Source organism: Protopterus annectens, chromosome 7.part0 (assembly GCF_019279795.1).
Source record: "Protopterus annectens isolate FY-2018-M chromosome 7.part0, PAN1.0, whole genome shotgun sequence".
In the NCBI taxonomy this organism is placed as follows: domain Eukaryota; kingdom Metazoa; phylum Chordata; order Ceratodontiformes; family Protopteridae; genus Protopterus; species Protopterus annectens.
In genome coordinates, this window is record NC_056739.1 from 111677355 (window position 1) to 111697935 (window position 20581).

At 40.1% G+C, this 20581-nt stretch overlaps 1 protein-coding gene across 2 annotated transcripts in view; it reads left to right on the forward strand.

Annotated features, from left to right (window-relative positions):
- IGFN1 (immunoglobulin like and fibronectin type III domain containing 1) overlaps positions 1-20581 on the forward strand; it is an 877552-nt gene that overhangs the window by 101535 nt on the left and 755436 nt on the right. For both annotated transcript variants that reach the window (XM_044076544.1, XM_044076545.1), the window contains exon 5: positions 18942-19041. In XM_044076544.1, the coding sequence (XP_043932479.1) occupies positions 18942-19041 (100 nt within the window). The remainder of the gene's footprint in view (positions 1-18941; positions 19042-20581) is intronic.

Consider the following 20581-nt stretch of genomic DNA (forward strand, 5'->3'; position numbering starts at 1 on the left):
AAACCATCAAAAAGCCGCAACAAAAGCTTAGTACACTTTACAGGGCAAAATTAAAAGTTATGTACTCACCATAACTAGGCAACAGTGTTGTCCATTTTCATTCTTCCTCAATGAATGGGTTACAGATCCGATTCTTGGGTATGACTTGGCCGCATACTACAGACTTTGGATCCAACTCTCAAGCCTCTACCCATAATGCCTTAGTCCATCCCCAAGATCTCAGATCGACTTTGCTGCCATAAAGCCTACATTAAGTAATTAAAGAGAAAAAACGATATTAGAGTAGGGCTCAAACCCATTACTATAGGTTCCAGCAAAGAAACCATCAGGTCATTCTAGAAGATTACAGGAAGGGGGAAGGCAGGGCAAAGTTGAGGAAGAATGAAAATGGAAACACAGATGCCTAGTTATGGTGAGTGAATAACTTTGAAATCTAATGTTGTTCTTTCCATTCTTACTCAATGAATGAGACAGAGTCCCCAGCTACATAAATCTTGGGTGGTCCTCATGGAAGTATATTCCCGAGATCCGCTGAAGCAAATGCTGCTCTACTTCTTGAAATTAAGTGTAATTTGTAATGAGTAATAAAGGTATGAGCATTGGACCATGTGGCTGCTGCACAAATATTATCAATAGAAGTTCTTGACTAAAAAGCAGATGAAGTGGCCATGGATCTAGTTGAGTGGGCTTTAGGTGTTCTTGGTAGAAAAAGGCCCTGTTGGGAATAAATCCAGGAAATGCAATTAGTTATCCCTTTAGTAGACAATGTAATTTTAGAAAGTTGATAACCCAGCCAACTTGATGAAAAGGAGATGAACAGCTGGTCTGTTTTTCTAAATTATTTTCCTTTGTGTGAATACAGGCACAATTGTCTGTGCACATCCAGAAGATGTAGCCTTTATTCTCCTTTGTTTGAAAATTTTGGAAAGAAGACTGCTAAATGAATAGCGTGGTTAATGATAGATTCAGAAGCCACTTTAGGCAAAAAAAGAAGGGTTGGTTCATAAGGTAACCCTGTCTTTATGAAATATAATGTACGGAGTCTTTGATGAAAGAGCCTGGAGTTCAGAAATCCTTTTAGCAGAAGTGATAGCCACTAAAAAAGCTGTTTTCCAACATAATTACTTTAAGTCAGTTATTGTTGAATGTTCAAAGAATTTTGGAGTCAAACCTTGGAGTACCACAGATAAATCCCAGGGGGGTGATAGATCCTTTACTTGAGGGCTAAGTAGGAAGGTACCTTTTAAGAAAGCCTTACATAACTTGGAAGTTGCCAAACAATAGTTTTTGTCTCCTGCAGGAAAATTTGATGTCTGCCAACTGTACTTTGGTCACAGAAAAACTAGTACCTTGCTTGAAAAGAAAAGTTAGAAAGTATATTAGAGCAGAGACAGGTGCAGTAAAAGGGTTAGTGTTGTTTCTCAGTGCCCAAAATGAAATAATTTTCCATTTACTCTTGTAAATCCTTTCTGAGAGGATAACAGTATGACACATTCTGGGGAAGAAAGCCTGGGCTGTCTGGTTATTATTGGAACTGGAAAAACATGTGGTTAGTTTGAGAGCTGGGATATTGGGATTATTCATCCCCATAGGATGTGACATAAAGGCTAGACTCAGGTTCAGTATGCAAGCAGGATAACGAAGATGAGACCAAAGGAAGGGGAACCACACTTGGCGAGCCCAGAAAGATGCAATGAGGATGACTAAGCTCTTCAACTGATTTGCTTTTTGTAAAAATTTTAGGATTAGAGGTATTGGGGGATAAGGTAAAAAGGAGACCGGATGACTAAACGTGGACTAGAGCATCTTTCAGTGACTACCCCTGAGTGGGGATCAGGGCAAAATACCTGGTGCATTTCTTGTTGTAGGGTGATAAAAAGAGGTCACAGCAAAGGTGGCCACAATGACAGAAACATTTCTCTAACACTGATTGATTGAGGGACCACTCATGAGCCATCAGAATTGGCCTGTCGAGCTTGTCCACCAGTATGTTGAACTTCCCCAGAATGTGCATTGCTAGTAGAAAGTGATTGGAGGAGATTGCCCATAGCCATACTCTCTTAGGCAGAGGGGGTAAGAGTGGGTTCCTCCTTGCTTGTTTATGCACCAGATCACAGACACATTGTTGGTTTGAATCACAGTGGTCCCTAATGGAAGAGCATCTTGAAATGCCTGCAATGCTAAAAGGACTGCTCTCATATCCAGAATGTTGATATGCGAACTGGTTTCTTGGGGGGACCAAATGTCTTGGACTGTCTAAGTAATGCCCACCCCACCCCAATTGGGAGGCTTCTGTGTGGTCTCTGTGGCCTGAGGAAGAACTAAAGGCCAACCTCAGTAAATGTCTGACTGGATCAACCTGTGAATATGGTGTTTGCATATTTGAGTAAGTTTGACTGGAAACGATATGGATTGTCAAGAAAAGACCATTGAACAGCTGAAGTCCATTAAAGGACATGCATAAAGCAGCATGCTAAAGGGACTAGAACTATTAGTGCTGCCATGGAATGTAAAGCCTGAAGAATTTGTCTGGCAGGAGGAGCAGAATGAGATAGAATTTGGTAAACCTGAGATCTGAGTGCGCCTATACGGTGAGAAGGTAAGGAAGCAGTTTGAGTTGTGTTCAGATGTGCACCATTAAACTCTGGGATCTGTACTGGTGTCAGATTTGATTTAGCAAAATTGACAGTTATACCTAGTGACTGACAAATCTGGAGCAAATAGTGCCTATACTGCTCTAGGAGATGCATGGTTGGGGTGGTGAGGAGCCAGTTGTCTAGATATGTAAACACTTGGAATCCTTTTAGTCTCAAATGAGCTGCCGCCACTACCATACACTTGGTAAACACCGGGAGGGGGGGCTGTGGTGAGTCCAATGGGTAGGACTCTGATGAACTGGCTCCTAGACAAAAGTGTAAGTGTATCCAGGACTGCCTATCGATTTTGATGTGATGGTACACATCCTGAAGATCTATGGAGCACATCCAATCATCCTTATTTAGAAATAGCAGAATGGACTGAACCGCGACCATTTAGAACTTTGATTTCTTCACAAATTGATTTAATTTGCTTAGATCCAGGACTGGTCTCAGGTCTCCTGTCTTTTTTTACACTAAAATAAAAAGTGAGCAAGTTCTGAATCCTGTTTGGTGTGGTGGGACCTCCCAGATGACTCTTTTGTCTAGCAGCTTTTAAGTTTCTTGTGTTGCAGCTTCTCGCTGACTGGGTGAAATGTTGGGAAGATTCTTTCTTTTGTTAACTGGAATCTGGCAAAAGGGTATGAAGCAACATTTGGATATTATTTTCTTCTGTTATAGCAGCCTAGGCCTTTGAGTACAAGGACAAATGTCCTCCCAACTTCCTCCATAGGTGGGCAGTAGGCAGCACTTGAGGAGTACTGAAAGGGCCTATTTGGAAAGGAATCTTGGGGACCCTGATTTTCCGGGCATCCTCTGCCTCGAGGGTGGCATCTTCCATTCAATCCCCCTCTTCTGCCTCTGCAGGAGTTGTCTCCGTGTGAATCATGGAAAGGTCCCTAGGATTTGTGGAAATAAAAGTTATGCACTCACCATAACTAAGCATCTGTGTTGAACATTTTCATTCTTCCTCAACAACTTGGCTACTTTCTTTAGATTCTAGGATCTGAATCTTAAGCTCCTCCTTTACCCACAATGCCCTTGACCATTGTGCTACTTCAGATTGAGTCTGCTGCTATTATATAATATCATTATATGGTATCATAACTTAAACATGACAGAAAGGTCATAGTAGAAAGATCAGGAGCTGAAACAGGAACTATGGTTCCTATCAACAGTTTCTTTAGGTCTCTCCCAAATACATGGATGGGGAAGGTGGGAGAGAGGTTGAGGAAGAATGAAAATGGACAACACCGATGCATAGTTATGGTAAGTACATCAATTTTATATCTGATGTTGTCATTTTCATTCATTCCTCAAAGAATGGGACAGAGTCTCCAACTATGATAACCATGAGTGGCCCTCATGGAAGGATGTTCTGGAGATCCTCAGAACTGAATGCAGTTCTGTTTTTGGAGAAGATATCAAATTTGTAATGAGAACTAAAAGTATGCGCATTAGACCATGTGGCAGCTGCACAAATATCATCGATGGAGGCTCTTGTAGCCATTGACATAGCTAAATGAACTTTCGTTTGTCTTGGCAAGGGTAAACCTCTCAAGGAATAGACATAGGAAATAAAATATGTATCCATTTGGCTAGAGTGAGACTGGTCTTCCCATCTTACAATTAGAAAAGGAGACAAATAATTGATCAGTTTTCCTACAGTCCTGTGAAGGAAAAAGCAAAGTTGTCTATGTACATCTAAAATATGAAGGGTATATTCTCCTTTATTGTCAAACTTAGGAAAGAAAACTGATAAACTGATCACTTGGTTGATATCTGTTTCAGAGGCAACTTTTTGTAGAAAAGAAAGGTGGTTCCAAGGAGAGTGCTTGGAGTTCACATACTCATCTTGCCGAAGTTACAATGACCAGAAAGATCATTCTCCAAGACAGAAGCTTAAGGTCTACTTTAGCTGAAGGTTCAAAGGGTGGATGCACCAGTGTCTGCAATACCAAAGTCAGATCCCAAGGTGGAGTAGGGTCTGTAATTGAAGGTCTCAGTAAAAAGGTACCTTTGAGGAAGGCCTTACATAACTTAGATGAAGCCAAAGGAGAAGCACTGTCTCCAATGTGGAAGTTGGAGATGGCTGCTAGCTGAACATTTATGGTGGAGAAATTTGCCCCACTTTGAAAGATGGAGGCAATGAAACCTAAAACAGCAGGGAGTGGAGCAGTAAAATGATTCAACTCTTTCTGTTGAGCCCAAAAGGAAAACCTCTTACATTTAATCTTATAAATCTTCCTGGTCAAAGAAAGATGACAACAGTGCTTCTAGCATTGCAGACCCTTCAGATGAGATGAAAAAAAGAATTTGACGAACTGGAGAGGAAAGCCTAGAATGTCTAGCCATCACTGGAATTGGAGAAACCATGCGGGCAACTTGAGGCCTGCAATGTCTGGATGAATCATTCGTGACGGGTGTGGCAGCAGGTCTGGACTGGGCTCCATTGTCCATGGAGGACATACTAGGTGAGACCATAAGAAAGGAAACCACACTTTCTGAGGTCAGACGGGGGCAATGAGGATTACTTTGCTCCTCAACTGGAAAGCTTTCTGAAGAAACCTGGGGATTAGAGGCAGGGGAGGGTAAGCATAAAGGAGACAGGAGGGACAAATGTGGTGAATGTCCCTGAGGAAGAATTAGGACAAAGAACCTGCTGCATTTGTTGTTGAGGGGAGAGGCAAATAGATCACAGCACAATTGACCCCATCTGTGGAAGATCATATTTGCCACTGATTGATTGAGAGACCACTCGTGAGGCATCAGGATGATCCTGCTGAGCTTGTCTGCTAAGATATTGGATTTCCTCAATATGTGTGTTGCTAGAAGAAAGTGGTTGGTGGAGACTGCCCACTGCCAAACCCTCGCTGCTTCTTGGCATAGAGAATATAATCTGGTTCCCACCTGTCCAGTAATGTACCAGAATACTGACATGTTCTCTGTTTGATACACTGGAAAATATTAGGGTACAACCCAACACCCTAATAATGGGTGATTTCAACTACCCCACCATTAACTGGGAAAACTACTCATGTACCAAATCTTTTGCTCAATGTTTTCTGGAATTCATAAATTCCAATGCCTTGGATCAACTTATCCACACCCCCATCAGGGGCAGCAATATCCTAGACCTGGTCATTACCAACATGGACAACCGGTGTTCCACAACAGAGGTCAATTCCTCGTTGGTCAGATCCGACCACAAGCTTATCAGCCTAGTTATCCACATCCCGCCCCCACCCCCCATTAGGGAAACCACCGTTAAGAATTTCTCCAAAGCCAACTTCACGCTTCTTAAGTCAGAAGTGGCAAACTTCACGACACCCATGCAGACGGATAATAGAGGTACAACTGCTGAATCCTACACAAATGTACTTTATAAGCACTTACACGAGTGCATGGATCTTGCTATCCCTAACAGAACCAAGATGCTGTCCTCCAAAAAAAGGAAGCCAATCTGGTGGTCCTCTGCCATAAACAAACTCTACAACAGAAGAAAGAAACTGTTGCAAAAAAGACTAAAATCCCATGACTAAAAGAACTCCATGGTCAGCCTCAGTAAGAAGCTGAGATCCCACATAAAATCCTCCAAAGCTAGTTATGAAAACAAAATCATCAATGATTCTATAGATAACCACAAAGCTTTCTATAGCTATGTCAAGAATCTCAATGGTAACACTCAGATCTGCTCTGAGTTACAGCACAATGGCGCTACGTATACAGAACCAACTGATATTGCCAACATCCTGGCAGATAGGTTCAGTGCTAACTTTACCCCCCCTCAGCCCCTAAAGGGCCCATCTCTATACCGGACAAATGCAAAGTTCCTGTAATCACGGCTGCACAGGTAAAAACCACACTCTCCAAAGCCAAGAACACAGCATCCATACATCCCAGGCTGCGTTCTACATGAACTACAAAATGAACTGGCATCCCACCTAAGCACCATGTTCAATCATAGCCTCACCTCAGGCTTTGTGCTCACTGAATGGTGCACAGTGACGGTTATCCCACTCCACAAAGGGGGAGCCACCACGGACCCTGTGAACTACCGCTCCATTAGCCTAACGAGCCTGGTCTGCAAGGCCATGGAATGTATCATCAGGGAACTTATAAACAAAGACATTGGTAATCTCCAAACTCTGGACCCCACCCAGTTTGGGTTTGTAAAAGGCAGATCATGTCTCCTAAACTGATTGACTTCTTTGAAGCATTCACCAAAGCCGTAGACAAAGGTAAGGTGGTTCACACAACCTATCTAGATCTCGCCAAGGCTTTTGACACCATCCCCAACTCTGGAGTTATAGATAAACTCACTAAACTAGGTATAAATCCCTATGTCACAAGATGTGTTGCCAACTGGCTCACTGACAGAACCCACACTGTGAAAGTAGCAGACTCCAAATCCGACTTCAGATTACTGACAAGTGGAGTACCACAGGGTTCAGTCCTGGGTCCTCTCCTGTTTGGTATCTACTTTTCTGAAGTACAGGCTAACACAGAAGGTCTTTGGCTAACAAAGTTCGCATATGACTACAAACTAGGAACCATAATTGAAACTCCTAATGATGTGGACATCCTACAAAAGGGCCTCACTGAGAGAGATGCCTGGTGTCAAAGCCATGGCCTCAAGCTCAATGCCAAAAAGTGCATTGTCATCCCCTTTGGTAAAAACTCTGTACCCATGAGCTACCACATAGGTGGTAGTCTACTTAACACCGAAAGTGTGATAAGAGACCTTGGGACACAAGTGGACAGTAGTCTCTCCTTTTATAATCACATCATCACAGTAGTCAGGAAATCCTTCTACGTGGCACACCTCATCACAAAAGGTTTCTCATCCAGGAAAAAAGAGGTCATTGTTCCCCTCTATTCGTCACTCATTAGACCTATTATAGAGTACAACTCCCCTTTTGGTATGTACCTCACAAGCAAGGACGCCCGCGGGCAGGTGCAAGGGGGTGCACTTGCACCCCCCTGGAACAGGCGGGTGGGCGGGAGATTAATTTTCTTTTAATAACCAAAAAAAAAATTAAGGGAGTTCTTCTTTAAGAACGGTCTCGTAGCTTGCTGGTCCGGTCGCATCAAGTCTGTGCGTGCAGACGTCATGTTCCTCTTCACCCACGCTATTTGAAATTACTGTTCATGTTGTTTGGTAAGGGAATTGTGTTGAATGCTGCAGTAAGTAAGGGAATTCCTCGCCCACTCTGTTTCGCTATTGCTTTTGCTTCTCTTCACGTCAAGTCAGGTAAGGGAATTTAGTTGCATACAAGACACAACACTATGTACACATAGAGGGTATTCCGAGACATTTGCTGTGTCATGGCACAACATTAAATAGCTACTTTTGGAGCTTGAGTGGTTTAAAATGGGTGCATAAACTCGTAGGCCAAGTCTTTCCTGCAATGCATTGTTTTTATGCTAACCTTTTGTGGTGTAGTCTCTCAAGGGGTTGTGGAGGACCACAAGCTGAAACTTCAAATTGGCTTTGATTTGTGTATTTTTGCTAGAGACCCTGGGTCACTTTATTCATACCGGATCGTCAAATAACTTAGTAGTATAACCTTCAGTTTGTATTGTTTGGAGGTGATACAACTTGTGGATTTGTGAGTTTGTTATTGTTATTATGTAATGATTCAGCTGAATGAATGAACTGGTGGTTAAACTGGTCAGCAACAGTGTTTCTGAGGTCTGTAGTGGATGGGTTACTCATACTGATTTGTCCTGGATGGAAGAGATTGCTTACTGATGTCCAGAATTGCTCGGGATTATATTTATTTCTATTTTGAAAAGATATGTAGTGAGATATCTTTACCTGATCTAATGCAATGATTGGCTTGATTCCTGAGATGTCTATAATACTGCATTTTTTTCTTGGAGTTATTTTGTGACCAGGTTTTCCAAGCTTTGTTCCTATCTTTCATGACTTGTTTAGTTTCGGTGGACAGCCATGGCATAGTGTTTGAGTTAACTTTTTTAGTTCTACGTGGAGCATGAGTGCTGGAGATATTCAGAAAGGTTGTATTAAAATCTGAAGCTGCAGCATCAAGGGGCTGGTTTTTAAGTGTCTCCCAGTTAAAGTGTGTTTAGGGTATTTTTAAAGTTCTCTGGTTGGAACTTACTGAAATTTCTAACTTATTCATAATGGTGTGGTTTTTCCAGGAATGTTTATCTGGCTGACAGCAAATACAGGCGAAGAGCCACTCATAGTATCTGTAAGGGTACCAAATGCTGCAATACTACTTGTTGACAAAGTAATGATCCAGTCATATGCTGAATCTTTGATGGATATTATATTATGTCTGGTTGAGGAGATGATAAGCTGGGTGAAACCATACAGATGTATGACGTTGGTAAATTCTGATGAGCTAATAGTCGTTCAGTCAATGTTCAGATCACTTAGGATAAATGTTTCTTGTGCAATTTTATTTGAAACCCAGCAGAGAAAGTCTTTAGTGGCAGTATTGCTACCATGTAGAATGTATATACCTATAATTACTATGGATTTGTAGTTATTAAGTTTCAGTAGTAAGATAACTATTTCCAAATTATGAAATTGTGGAATATTGTGGGGTAGGACAATAATTTGTGAGAATTTTTATAAATTACAGCAACATCTGCTTTTTTGTTTGTTTTGTCTAGTCTATGGACATTGTAGTAAGGGGTAGAAACTGAGTACCTGTTTTTTAGCCATTAGTATTTGATTTTTTATCTTATGTTTGGTTTCAAAGCTACTGAATCCATTTGACAGCATGTTTTTTCTGAGACAATTGACTGCTAACCCAACTCAAGCAGAGGGTTTAAAGAGCTGAATGCATGCTGTAATGTATTATACAGGAGCAACGCATAAGAGGCTAGGTGAGTTATTACTGATAGAGCCAAGAAAGGTGATATGGTGTAAAGTCTCATAGGTGAGGTGATGGTGGTAAGACGTGAGGTCTGCTGATAGATTAAGGAGGTAAGTCATAAGTAAGTACTAGGCTAGCTGCTCTTTTTTGGGCCATTTTAAGCCTAGCCAAGTTCCCTTAGTGAGATTCAAACCGTGTACCTCCTGTCTGTGAGGTAAATACATTAACCATTACCTCCACTTCCAACTCTGAAGATGAAGTCCTGTGATCTGTATGGGAAACTGTTTGAAGCATGTTGTGTAGGTTGATTAGAATTAGATATGAACACTGCAATGCAGTGTTTGTGGTGGAGGCAGTGATATGAAAGTGACTGGTCAAGAAATATGCTAAAAGGTACAAGGTTGGGTGGGAGGGTACTTTGAATAGGAGGAGCAGTGGATGGTTGTTGGCGGGAGTAGCTCAGCAGTAGCACCTTCTCTTAACAGGATGAATCAGCTTGTAAGTTCTACTGAACTGATCGTTAAACTTAAGTTTCGGGCAGCGCAAGAGCGCGTGTTGCTGGCATGCTTGTGCAAGTTTATCAACTAATTATTGTATTTTGTTCTCTACATCTGATCCGTATTAGTCTAGGCCTTTCTTGGTTGGTTCGTTCAAAAAAGTTGCCATTTTGGATGGGGTTAAGGAAGACTAAACATCAACTGTTTTTGGTGTTTATGTCGGTGTTGTGAAAGTGTTATGCAACCGCTGTTACTTTAATGATCGAAGCACAAGTTTGTAGTTTCTTAAAATAAATTCTTTATCATTAAAGAGGCCACATATTGAGACTTAAGCAGTTGGAACTGTAATGCTGAAGCTAACAAATAGTTGCATAGTTGATAGCAAAGCACAAAGTTTGGTACATCTGTTCCAACATGCTTCACCAGCATTTCTCGTGATGGTACTCCCTTTTTTTGTTTTTTTCTGGCAAATCATTCAGGATTGAAATCAGAAAATAATGGCAAACATTTGAGTTTTAGATTTTATATCCTTAGAAAATGCATACTAATGCAAACCTTGTTGTCCTATCCACTTTCTAAGGAGGTAGGGGGGTGTATGTGTGTGTTGTACCTTTCAGCTCTACAGATTTTCACAGAATGTCAAGATTTTTGCCTTATATTTTTGATCTGTTCTTCATAAAAATTCTGTTTTTTTTGGACAAATCAGTGGGATGAGCTAAGGATTAAAGTTGCTAAATGACATGTATTTGAGTTTCGGACTTCATGTCCTTTAGAAAATGCATTCTAACACAAATCCTGTTATTCTAGTAACATTCTAAATGTGTCCCTAGTTTTGGGCCTTTGTCCCCAACATTATAACAGGCTTTGTCAAGCTTTGTCTAGATTTCTTGTGCGAAGAGATTTAGAGGTATGTGTGTGTGTGTGTGTGTGTGTGTGTGTGTGTGTGTGTGTGTGTGTGTGTGTGTGTGTGTGTGTGTGTGTGTGTGTGTAATGCCCTAGTTAGAGTTAGCAGATGGAATTTATTTTCAAGGAATTGCGAGCTTCAAGGGAAGAGAAGATTACTGCTGCTCATGCCAAGTCTGCTTAAAATGTGCAACTGTTTTGTTTAGCAAATGGCATCATGATTGTGGTATATAATTTTAAAGCAGTGTTAGTAGCACAGCAGGTAGCATCTTTGCATCTTGATGTAGAGGGCTGTAGGTTGTAGTCCCACAGCAAGTTGATTTTGTATTTTAAGGGGGTGGGGTGCTGCAGTCCTGAGTATGATGTTCTCTGGATGAGATGCCTAGAAACTATGAATCTGTCCAGCCCTTTTCCTATTGCAATATACCAGCTTACTATTTTTTTAATGTAACAGAGGCAATTTATTCTTTGAGGGCAGCAGGTACTGAATTTGTAGATGGAACAGTGAAATATAAAGTTGTTTTCTAGCAACAACCTCTTCATTAGTTTCAGATATCTTTAATGTGGAGTTATTCAGATGACTTTACTTCTGCAGAGATTGTGTATATTGACTGATATTGGTAGATTGTAATGGCAAATGTTTGAGTGGCCTTTTATGGTTGAAATGTTCTGAATTGAGCAGTTTGTCATTACTGGTTTGTATGTTTTGTTTCATTGCTTAGTGGAAAAATGTTCAAAACTATACATTTAAAACGCACTCTAACAAGTGGTGCTGTATTATGCAAGGGATATAATTCAATTTATATATTATAATTAATACAGTCAGTAAGGTGACTCAAAGAACGTTTGCATGGCCCTAAAAAATGCGTGCAAGGGCCTATGATTTGAAAACAGTCCAAAGGTAAACTTAACCTGCCACTGGCCAGATGCATTTCTTTGAATGTGAGTTTCAATGCTGTTTCAATGAATGTGAGTTTCATAGGTAGAGAAGTTTTAATGCTAAGTCTGTTTTCATTGTAAGACTATTGCTTTGTTTAGGTTTAGTAAATGTCTATCAGTGTTTGTGCTATAAAATTTGAAATAAAAGTTGTAAATGAAATCCAAATATCTGTAATTACTGTAGACGTAAAGCATAAAACAGCATGTACACTGAGAGATTTGAACAGTGTCTATGACAAATGGGGAGAAATATCCAAGTAATGGGACACTGGAATGGCTGCATGGGTGGGGGGGGCTGTGTGGGTGGAGGGGTTGGGGCTGTGTGGGCGGAGGGAGTGGGGCTGTGTGAGCGGGGCTCTGGGTTTGCACCCCCTGCAAAAAATCCTGCGGGCTCCCTTGCTCACAAGACATCTACAACAACTGGAAAGGCCACAGAAATACCTCACAAAGAGGATTACCGGCCTCAAACCAATGCCCTACGCAGACCGTCTCAAAAAACTCCAGCTTTACTCCATTACATATCGCTTACTCAGAGGTGATCTCTGCCTAATATACAAAGCTATGTCAAACCCATAGCTGTTGGACATGCTCCACTTAAAGAAATCCCAATCCCTCCAAGCTACACGCTCTAGGGACCTAAACCTTGTCACCACAATAAACAGAACATGCTGGAGGGATAAAGTCCTGTCTCAGAGACTTCCCATACTCTGGAGCAAACTACCTATCTATATCAAACAAAGCTCCTCATTAGCACTCTTCAAGAAAAATCTTGATGATTGGAAGGGAAATAGGAAATTCACACCGGGGATCACCTCTGTGGCTCTGCTCGACAGGGGCACAGGAAAATAATTTTCTTGGGTGGTGAAAGCCAGGGTACCTTTTTCAAAGTAAGAACTCTGTTTTGAGGCAAAAGAGCTAAACACTTGACTGTATCTAGACAAGTCTCAATAAATTACAGGACTTGAACTGGTTGTAGTTGTGATTTGGCCAGATTGATTGTAATTCCCTGAGAGTGGGATAATTACAGTAAGTAATCCCTGGCTGTTTTTAGAAGATGCCTGGTTGGTGTGGTAAGGTGTCAATTATCTGAATAAGGAAACACTCTGAATCTGAGGAATCTGAGCTGCTACCACTGCCATGCATTTCGTAAACACCCTGGGGGCTGTGGTGAGACCAAAAGACAGGGCTCTGAACTTATAATGAGTGGCTCCTAACCAGAAGTGTAGGTATCTTCGAGAGTGCATGTTCATTTTGATGTGATAATACACAGCCTGAAGATCAACAGAGCACATCCAGTCATACTTCTGCAAGAGGGGCAGAATTAACTGAACTGTGACCATCCGAAATTTGGAATTTTTTAAAAACTGATTCAAATGAATGAGATCCAAAATGGGTCTCAGGTCCCCTGTTTTCTTTGGCACTAAAAAGAACCTTGACTAGATTCTGGATCATCTTTGGTCTGGGTGGACCTCTTGGATGACTCTTTTTTCCAGCAGCTTTTGAATCTCTAGAGATGCTAAATCCCTTTGATTGGGTGGAACATTGGAGAGACATTTCTTTTGTATTTGAGGAACTTGTAAAAAGGGAATGCAATATCCTCTGGATATGATCAGTAACACCCATGAATCTTTTGTGATGGCTATCCAGGCTTTTAGGTGCAAGGACAAGCACCCCCAACTGCCTCCAGAGAGGGACAGTCAAGCAACTTTCAGGAACGATGAAAGGATCTCTCTGAGAAGGAATCTTGAAACCCTTGATTCTGTGTACCCCCTCTGCCATGTGGGCAGCATCTTCCAGTCTAGCTATTCTCCTCTTTGCCTCTGGGGGAAAAGCCTCTGCATGACTCCTGGAAAGGTTTTTGAGATTTTCGGAGCCACAACTTTTTACCACCATGTTAGTTCCTGGAAAAGGGTCTCTGCAGGGTAGAAAAGCAGATTCCTATGGCAGATAAGGTCTTTCCATCCTCCTCACTGTGGGAGAGTGTCTCTTTAACTGATGGCCCAAACAAAAAAGATCCATTAAAAGGAGCACTGATAAATAATGCCTTGAAGGGCTGTGCAAAATTGCACAACTGCATCAAGGCATGTCTTCTAATGGCTATGCCTGAATCGGCCACCCATGAGGAACCTTCAGCTGTATGTGAGATTAATCTCATGGACATGTTAGTAATGGATTGCAGGATGGCCAATCGTGAAGAAAATGACTTCTGTTCCTCAGTGGACATGGACTCAGGGGTACAGTTAGAGAGTTCTGTAACCTAGTGAAATGTGTCAGGTAATTCAACAACCATAAAGTAAGGATCGCTGACACATTCACTCACTTCCCAAACCTGTCCAACACCCTAGACTCCCTATTAGGGGGATGAACAGTGCAGTTCTGTTCAGCCAGCTTCTTTTTAGTGGCTACTGCAACAACCATGACATCTATAGGAAATCCCTTGGTCCAGAGTTGTCTGTTGGAGGAGGCACTCAAAATCTTGTCCAAGTGTTTGGGGATCACTTCCATAGAGTCCAGTTCCTTCTATGCCCTGCATGAGACAAGGTCTATAAGCATGTGCAGTAACCCAAGACGCACATGCTCCAGACCCAAAGGCTTCCAAGAATACCAATTCCTCTTGGGAAGGGATTCACACAGACAAACCAATCAGTAAAAACCAAAAGAAAAATATAGCAAGGCTAGAATTTTCACTGTGTGTGTGACCTTTTTACTCATTGTTTTAGTTTGTTAGTTTGGATATTTTGCAGACACCCTAACGATTATGGATATCAGCTGGGTACGACAACCCTGTCTTTCTAAAGGTAAGCCAAACATTCCACTTATGCTGTGTGATGATGCCATAAGAAGGGTGAAACATGCATGTCCACAGCTAGTGGGATTTGGCTTTATTAGCCTGAGTTTTTCCATTAACAGACTTGAAAAGAAATAACGTCATGGACATTCAGAATTGCCATATAGCTGAAACACTTGATGTCCTTAAGGGGTCATTTGCATATATCCCATGTTGCCTCTTATACACAAGGTTTAAGGAATTACACAGTGAAAATTCTAGCTTTGCAAGATTTTTTTTTTAGGATCTATATAGGTTAGAAGGGCAATGATTGTGCTATGGGCAGGACAGAAGCCATGTTGTGTATTAGACAGGAATTCTGCCTGCAGGAGATTGTCTAGCACTTGTTTCTGAATATGTTTTTCAAGTATTTTGGCAAGGGGAGATAAGATTGCTATTAATGTCTGTTGAACCTCCTCCTTTGTGCAGTGGGATAATGTGTGAGATGGAATGTGGGATTCCTGGATTGCCCTATTTGTAAGGACTGAGACAGGATAGGCAATGTTATTGGCTGCTATTTTTAGGTACTCACTTGTAAGGTCATCAGCTGAAGAACAGCATGGTTTAAGTTTGTGTAAGAGAAGTTTTTTATAGGATGTGGCACAGGTTTGAAGGTGAAAGTGGATGTGATGATATGTGCCTGTTGGGTAGTGTTGGGATTAGATGTTGAGGAATCCTTGGTTAGAGAAACTATACTATCTATAACATTTTTGGCTGGGATTAAAAAGATTTCTTTAGTGGATGTTCAAAATTGTTTAGGGTTGTGTTTAGCATTATTCTGAAAGTTATTGAAGTATCGCTTTTGTCTTCATTTATTTGCTTTTAAGTACAATTACGAAGCATTCTGAAGTTTTCAAGATATTGATGCATTTTATATTTTTGCCATTCTTTACATGCTTTTTCTCTGTCCTGTATTACTATTCTACTATTTTTGGAAAGTAAAATTGCACTATTTGTTTTCAGTCACTTCCTTCTAGGAGGTACAAGGCTATTTAGGATATTTAGAAAAGTTGTATTGAATTCAATTACAGCATCATCTGAGGGGAGGTTGTTTAGGAAGTTCCAGTTAATAGATGATAGTGTAGTAATGAATATTTCTGGGTTAAGTTTGTAAAGGTTAAATGTTATTTTGCAAATATGTTGTTCAACTGGATATGTGAGAAGTCTAGCCATGTAGACTGGGATATGATCACTGACAGAGTCTGACATTGTACCTGTGGTGGAGTATTTGCTAGGGTCTGATAATAGGATCCAATCTAATAGAGAATTTGATGTCTTGCTATAATGTGTGGGGCTATTAGTTAGTTGTGCGAAACAACATATGTCCATGCTAGATGTAGGGGAGTTAGAATTTACGTCCAACCAATTGACATTCATGCCATCTAGTAATATTTTTTTCTTATGCACAAGTTGTGGATATCCAATATAGGATAACTTTCAGCATACCTGCATTGTCGCCAGGAAGTATATAAAGGACAGTAATAGGTTGTAACTGTTTATTTTGAGGAAAGCAATAAGAAGCTCTGTTGAACTGAAGTTTGGTGTTGGTGTGCTGTAAGGGGAAATGTGGTAGGTATTGCGAAATATTACAGCAATACCTACCACCTTTCCTCTTTATATGGTCAATCTGGATGATATTATTGTCAGGAGGTATAACTTCGGAGTCATTCATGCTGGGTTTAAGCCAAGTTTCAGTTATAGCGAGAACAACAGGCTTTTATTGGGTAATACAGGCATGTAGTTCAGCAGTTTTATTTCTTATACTTCTAACATTTATTGCAGCAAGAATTAGATCACCAGGGTTGAGGATTGGCTGTTGCTGAGTTACAGAAGTGTGTGGGAGAGAATTATCTTTGCGCTCATCATGATAGGTGGTGCCAGGATTAGGGTATATATCTCCTCCTAGAAGGATTTTAGTATATTGAGGAATTCTGCATACTTGTTTTTGGAAAGGAGTCTTGCCCTTAATTTTGTTTTGGTTTGAGTTGAAGTGCAATTAATCAGCCTATATTTGGAATAAAGGTGAGGGGCAATATTAAATAGGTTTGGTGCAATGGATAGGTGGTTGGGACCGAGTTGGAGAGATGTTGAGAGATATTATTGAGACATGGTAGGATGAAATATGGCACAGAAGGAGGAGAAGAATAGAGGATAAGCTGAAGAGAAGCATAATTAAGTGGAGGAATCTGTATTTTATAGATGTCAGGTAGTGGTAGCAATGAGGAAGGAAACATGAAGTTACATCACAGTAGGAGATTCAGTGGTGGTGAAAGCTGGTAAAGGATAGGTAAGGAGAGAAGTATTTTCTAGAAAAGAAGAGCAGTAGGTTGTTCTGATATCCTCTCTGGAATGTAAGGAATAGAGGCATATTAAAGGTTAGCTACAGTATATGTAGTCAAAATAAGAAGAAATGTGTGTTTATTTGGGAAGAGGAAAAGATAAGTGTGGAATGCACAGATGTTATTAGTTTTTTTTAAAGAACTAAGTTTCTCTGTCAGCTTTTTCCTGCCTCTTTAGGAAGAGAAAGATATATCTTCTATTAGTAACAGAAGACTTGCTTAATCAGTAATAAAAAAAAGTCTGGCAGAAGCTCATTTAGAGAGGGTGTCCCTGTGTTTGGTCACGTTACAATACGAGTCACGCATTATTGATTTTCAATACCAAAAACTGTAACTCACAAAACACAAAAACATTTATCTTTGTAGGAGAAGCCTTCTGTATACCCATATTTCCTAACTTATATATACTAACTCCATGGTCATACTAAAGTGGATAAACAGTTAAAACACCAAAAGTGCACCATTAGCTTGCACAATCCAAGTAACTGTGGTAAAATGTGTGATGTTCAAAATTTGATCAAAAGTCACATGGAGGAAAATGTCTAAATGAAGTGGAAGTAAGCCATCAGGGAGCATTTGCCCTTTATGAACGGGAAATGGGCATCCACAGAAACAGCTCTGAGAAACACTGAATCAACACTGTGAAGAAAGACCTTGGAGAAGAAGGTGGAAGTTGTTCCTGCCAGAGGAATCCAGAGATAGACGAGAGATAACAAGAGACTGATATCAAGCAATATCAGACTTAAAGCATAAAACTTTGTTTTACCAGGAAGAACCTGTTTATTTTTAATTATAAATAATAAAATAATTATTTTTATAAAGAGTGGTGACCTCAGCTGCTTTAGTCTTCACCTGCGTGTGCATGTATGTGTTCTCAATCATCCACTGGTCAGAAAAAATTACTTTTCTCTATGAAATTTTCACAGAAACCAAGAAAAGTGAATAACCATCAGAAATGCAACTTTCAAAATGCGATGACTTTGAGCTTTAAGACTATTTCCACCTCTGGGAGCTGGGTTTTGCATTTCTGACTGAAATTAGCCTATACCAAAAGACTAAGCTGCCCATTGCTTAGGGAAAATATGACTGAAAACTACCTTCCTAAGGAGGGCTGAAAGCTAGCTAGGATTATAACCATGAAGAAACGTATAATGAAAGGTTATCTGGTGCAGTTACATTTGCATACGATATACTAAAATTAAATCAATCATTGGAGTCACATGTAGTCAAGGATGGCACAGATGTTTGCACATCTTAGAACCAGAAAAAGAAATCAACTAATAGAGTCTACTGTACATAAGGCTGGCAGAATGGCATAGTGAGAATCATTGACACTTCACAGCAAGAGGTTCTACAGTTCGTTCTTTGGCTGGGGTGCCTTCTTTGCAGAGTCTGCTCTCATGTTTTTCTCTTTGGGTGCTCTGTTTTCCTTTCTACATCCCAAAGATATGGAATAGGATGACTTGTGTCTCTAAATAGTCCATAGGTGTGTGTGTGTGTGTGTGTGTGTGTGTGTGTGTGTGTGTGTGTGTGTGTGTGTGTGTGTGTGTGTGTGATACAGAAGAAAGGCCTCACAATCTACTTCTGTTTCCTTCTTAACCATAGTGTGGAAACTGGCAGTTGTATACAGGGTAAATATATGAGTCAAATGTGATTCAGCATTATTGGATGGCTCATCTGTAGAAAAGTAAACTTTGTCACTTCTTATGCATGGAATATATAAAAATTAAAATGAAACTTTATATAACAAAATAAATTAAATGTGAAAAAATGAGATAATAACAATATGGTTTATCTAAATATGCAAGACACACAACTAAAATATGTATCCAGTAATCATAAAAACTATTCTCTTTCAAAAAAAAAAAAAAAAAAAAAAAGATTCACCATTCCTAGCACTTATTCACTGCATGCTATTGTAAACATGTCCTGTTTCTTTTTCATAGATACAAAGTGTGACTCCAGAGGATGCAGACACTTACAAGTGTTTTGCTAGGAATGAATATGGAGAAGCTGTGAGTGTTGCAGGCCTTATTGTCATAGAGGGTGAGAAAATTTTTTTTTAATTTTGTAATGACCAATTAAACTAGTGAGAACCATGATTTTGTATGATTCTTGGCAGGACAAGATAGCATAACACAAGCACTGCTGAGGCAATGAACTTTATATACTTATACTGCCATATTCAAGTTCCAGAATCTGGATGTGCATGTAGTGCTCAGAAGAAATGGGAGGGATACTGACAGGTCAAAGACCTTCCTACAAGTATGATGTAGCTAGCAAACTGTAATATAGCTGGCTTTACTAAATCAGTGCATGTTATTTGAAATATGACAGTGGACATAGCTAGAGAACAAGCACGGTCAGTGATACTTATTATTTATTAACCAGGCAACTGAACCGATCCAAATGGACCCCTTTTTAGCCACAATCTGGGTCATTCAAACACAACAGTACAATCAGTCAAGTCATTATAGACTACTATAGTGGTACAGTACAAGTGATGTGTGTGTGTGTGTGTGTGTGTGTGTGTGTGTGTGTGTGTAGGTGTGTGTACCTAGATACATATATATATATATATATATATATATATATATATATATATGGATTCGTATAACTTCACTGAAAGACCATTTCACTGAAACCCATTTCACTGAGACCAAATCACCTAAAGTTTATTTCACTGAAAGTTCATTTCACCTAAAACTCATTTCACTGACAAGTAGTACTCTAAAGCAAGTCAAAGGGATATGTCCTTTTCCCCACTATAGTGCGTTCCTGGTGTTAGTATATATAGTTAGGAGTTCGGGTGGGGGGGCATAGCCCCCCACTTAATTTTGTTTTCTATTGTCTGTTTTTGTTTTACATTATTTGGTAAAACTGAATTAGGTGGGGGGGGCTACGTCCCCAAACACCCCCAATGTGGGGGGGCTGTGCTGTGCCTCCCACACACCCCTAACTATATATATACTAATACCAGGATCGCACTACTGTGGGGAAAAGGACATATATCTTTGACTTGCCTTACAGTACTACTTGTCAGTGAAATGAATTTTAGGTGATTTGGTCTCAGTGAAATGGGTGTCAGTGAAATGGTCTTTCAGTGAAATGAGACGAATCCATATATATATATATATATATATATATATATATATATATAGATAGATAGATATATATAGATAGATATATATGTATATATGGAGAGAGACAGTGTGCATGCACATATGTGTGTGGGGAATGAGTGAAATATGGAAGAGTGGTCACAATAGTTAACAAACACTCTAAAAGCCATCTGTGTTACTCCATGCAAGCTTAGCAATCAGCATACAAAGTGTACGCCAACATCACTGTGTAGCATTGCTTAAACACACATATGTGCTATCATGTATATCAAAAAAGATAGGATATAAATACAAAGTTAACATTAAATGTTGTGGGGGGGGGGGGTTGGAACAAAATACATGCAACACACACTTTCTGCTAAAATAATGAACCCAAAGATTAAAGCAATGTAGAGGAAGAAGTGAATCCTCTGTGCTGTGGCAGCTCTGGAGAAATTTATCTGAAACTACTGTTTTCATCAGCA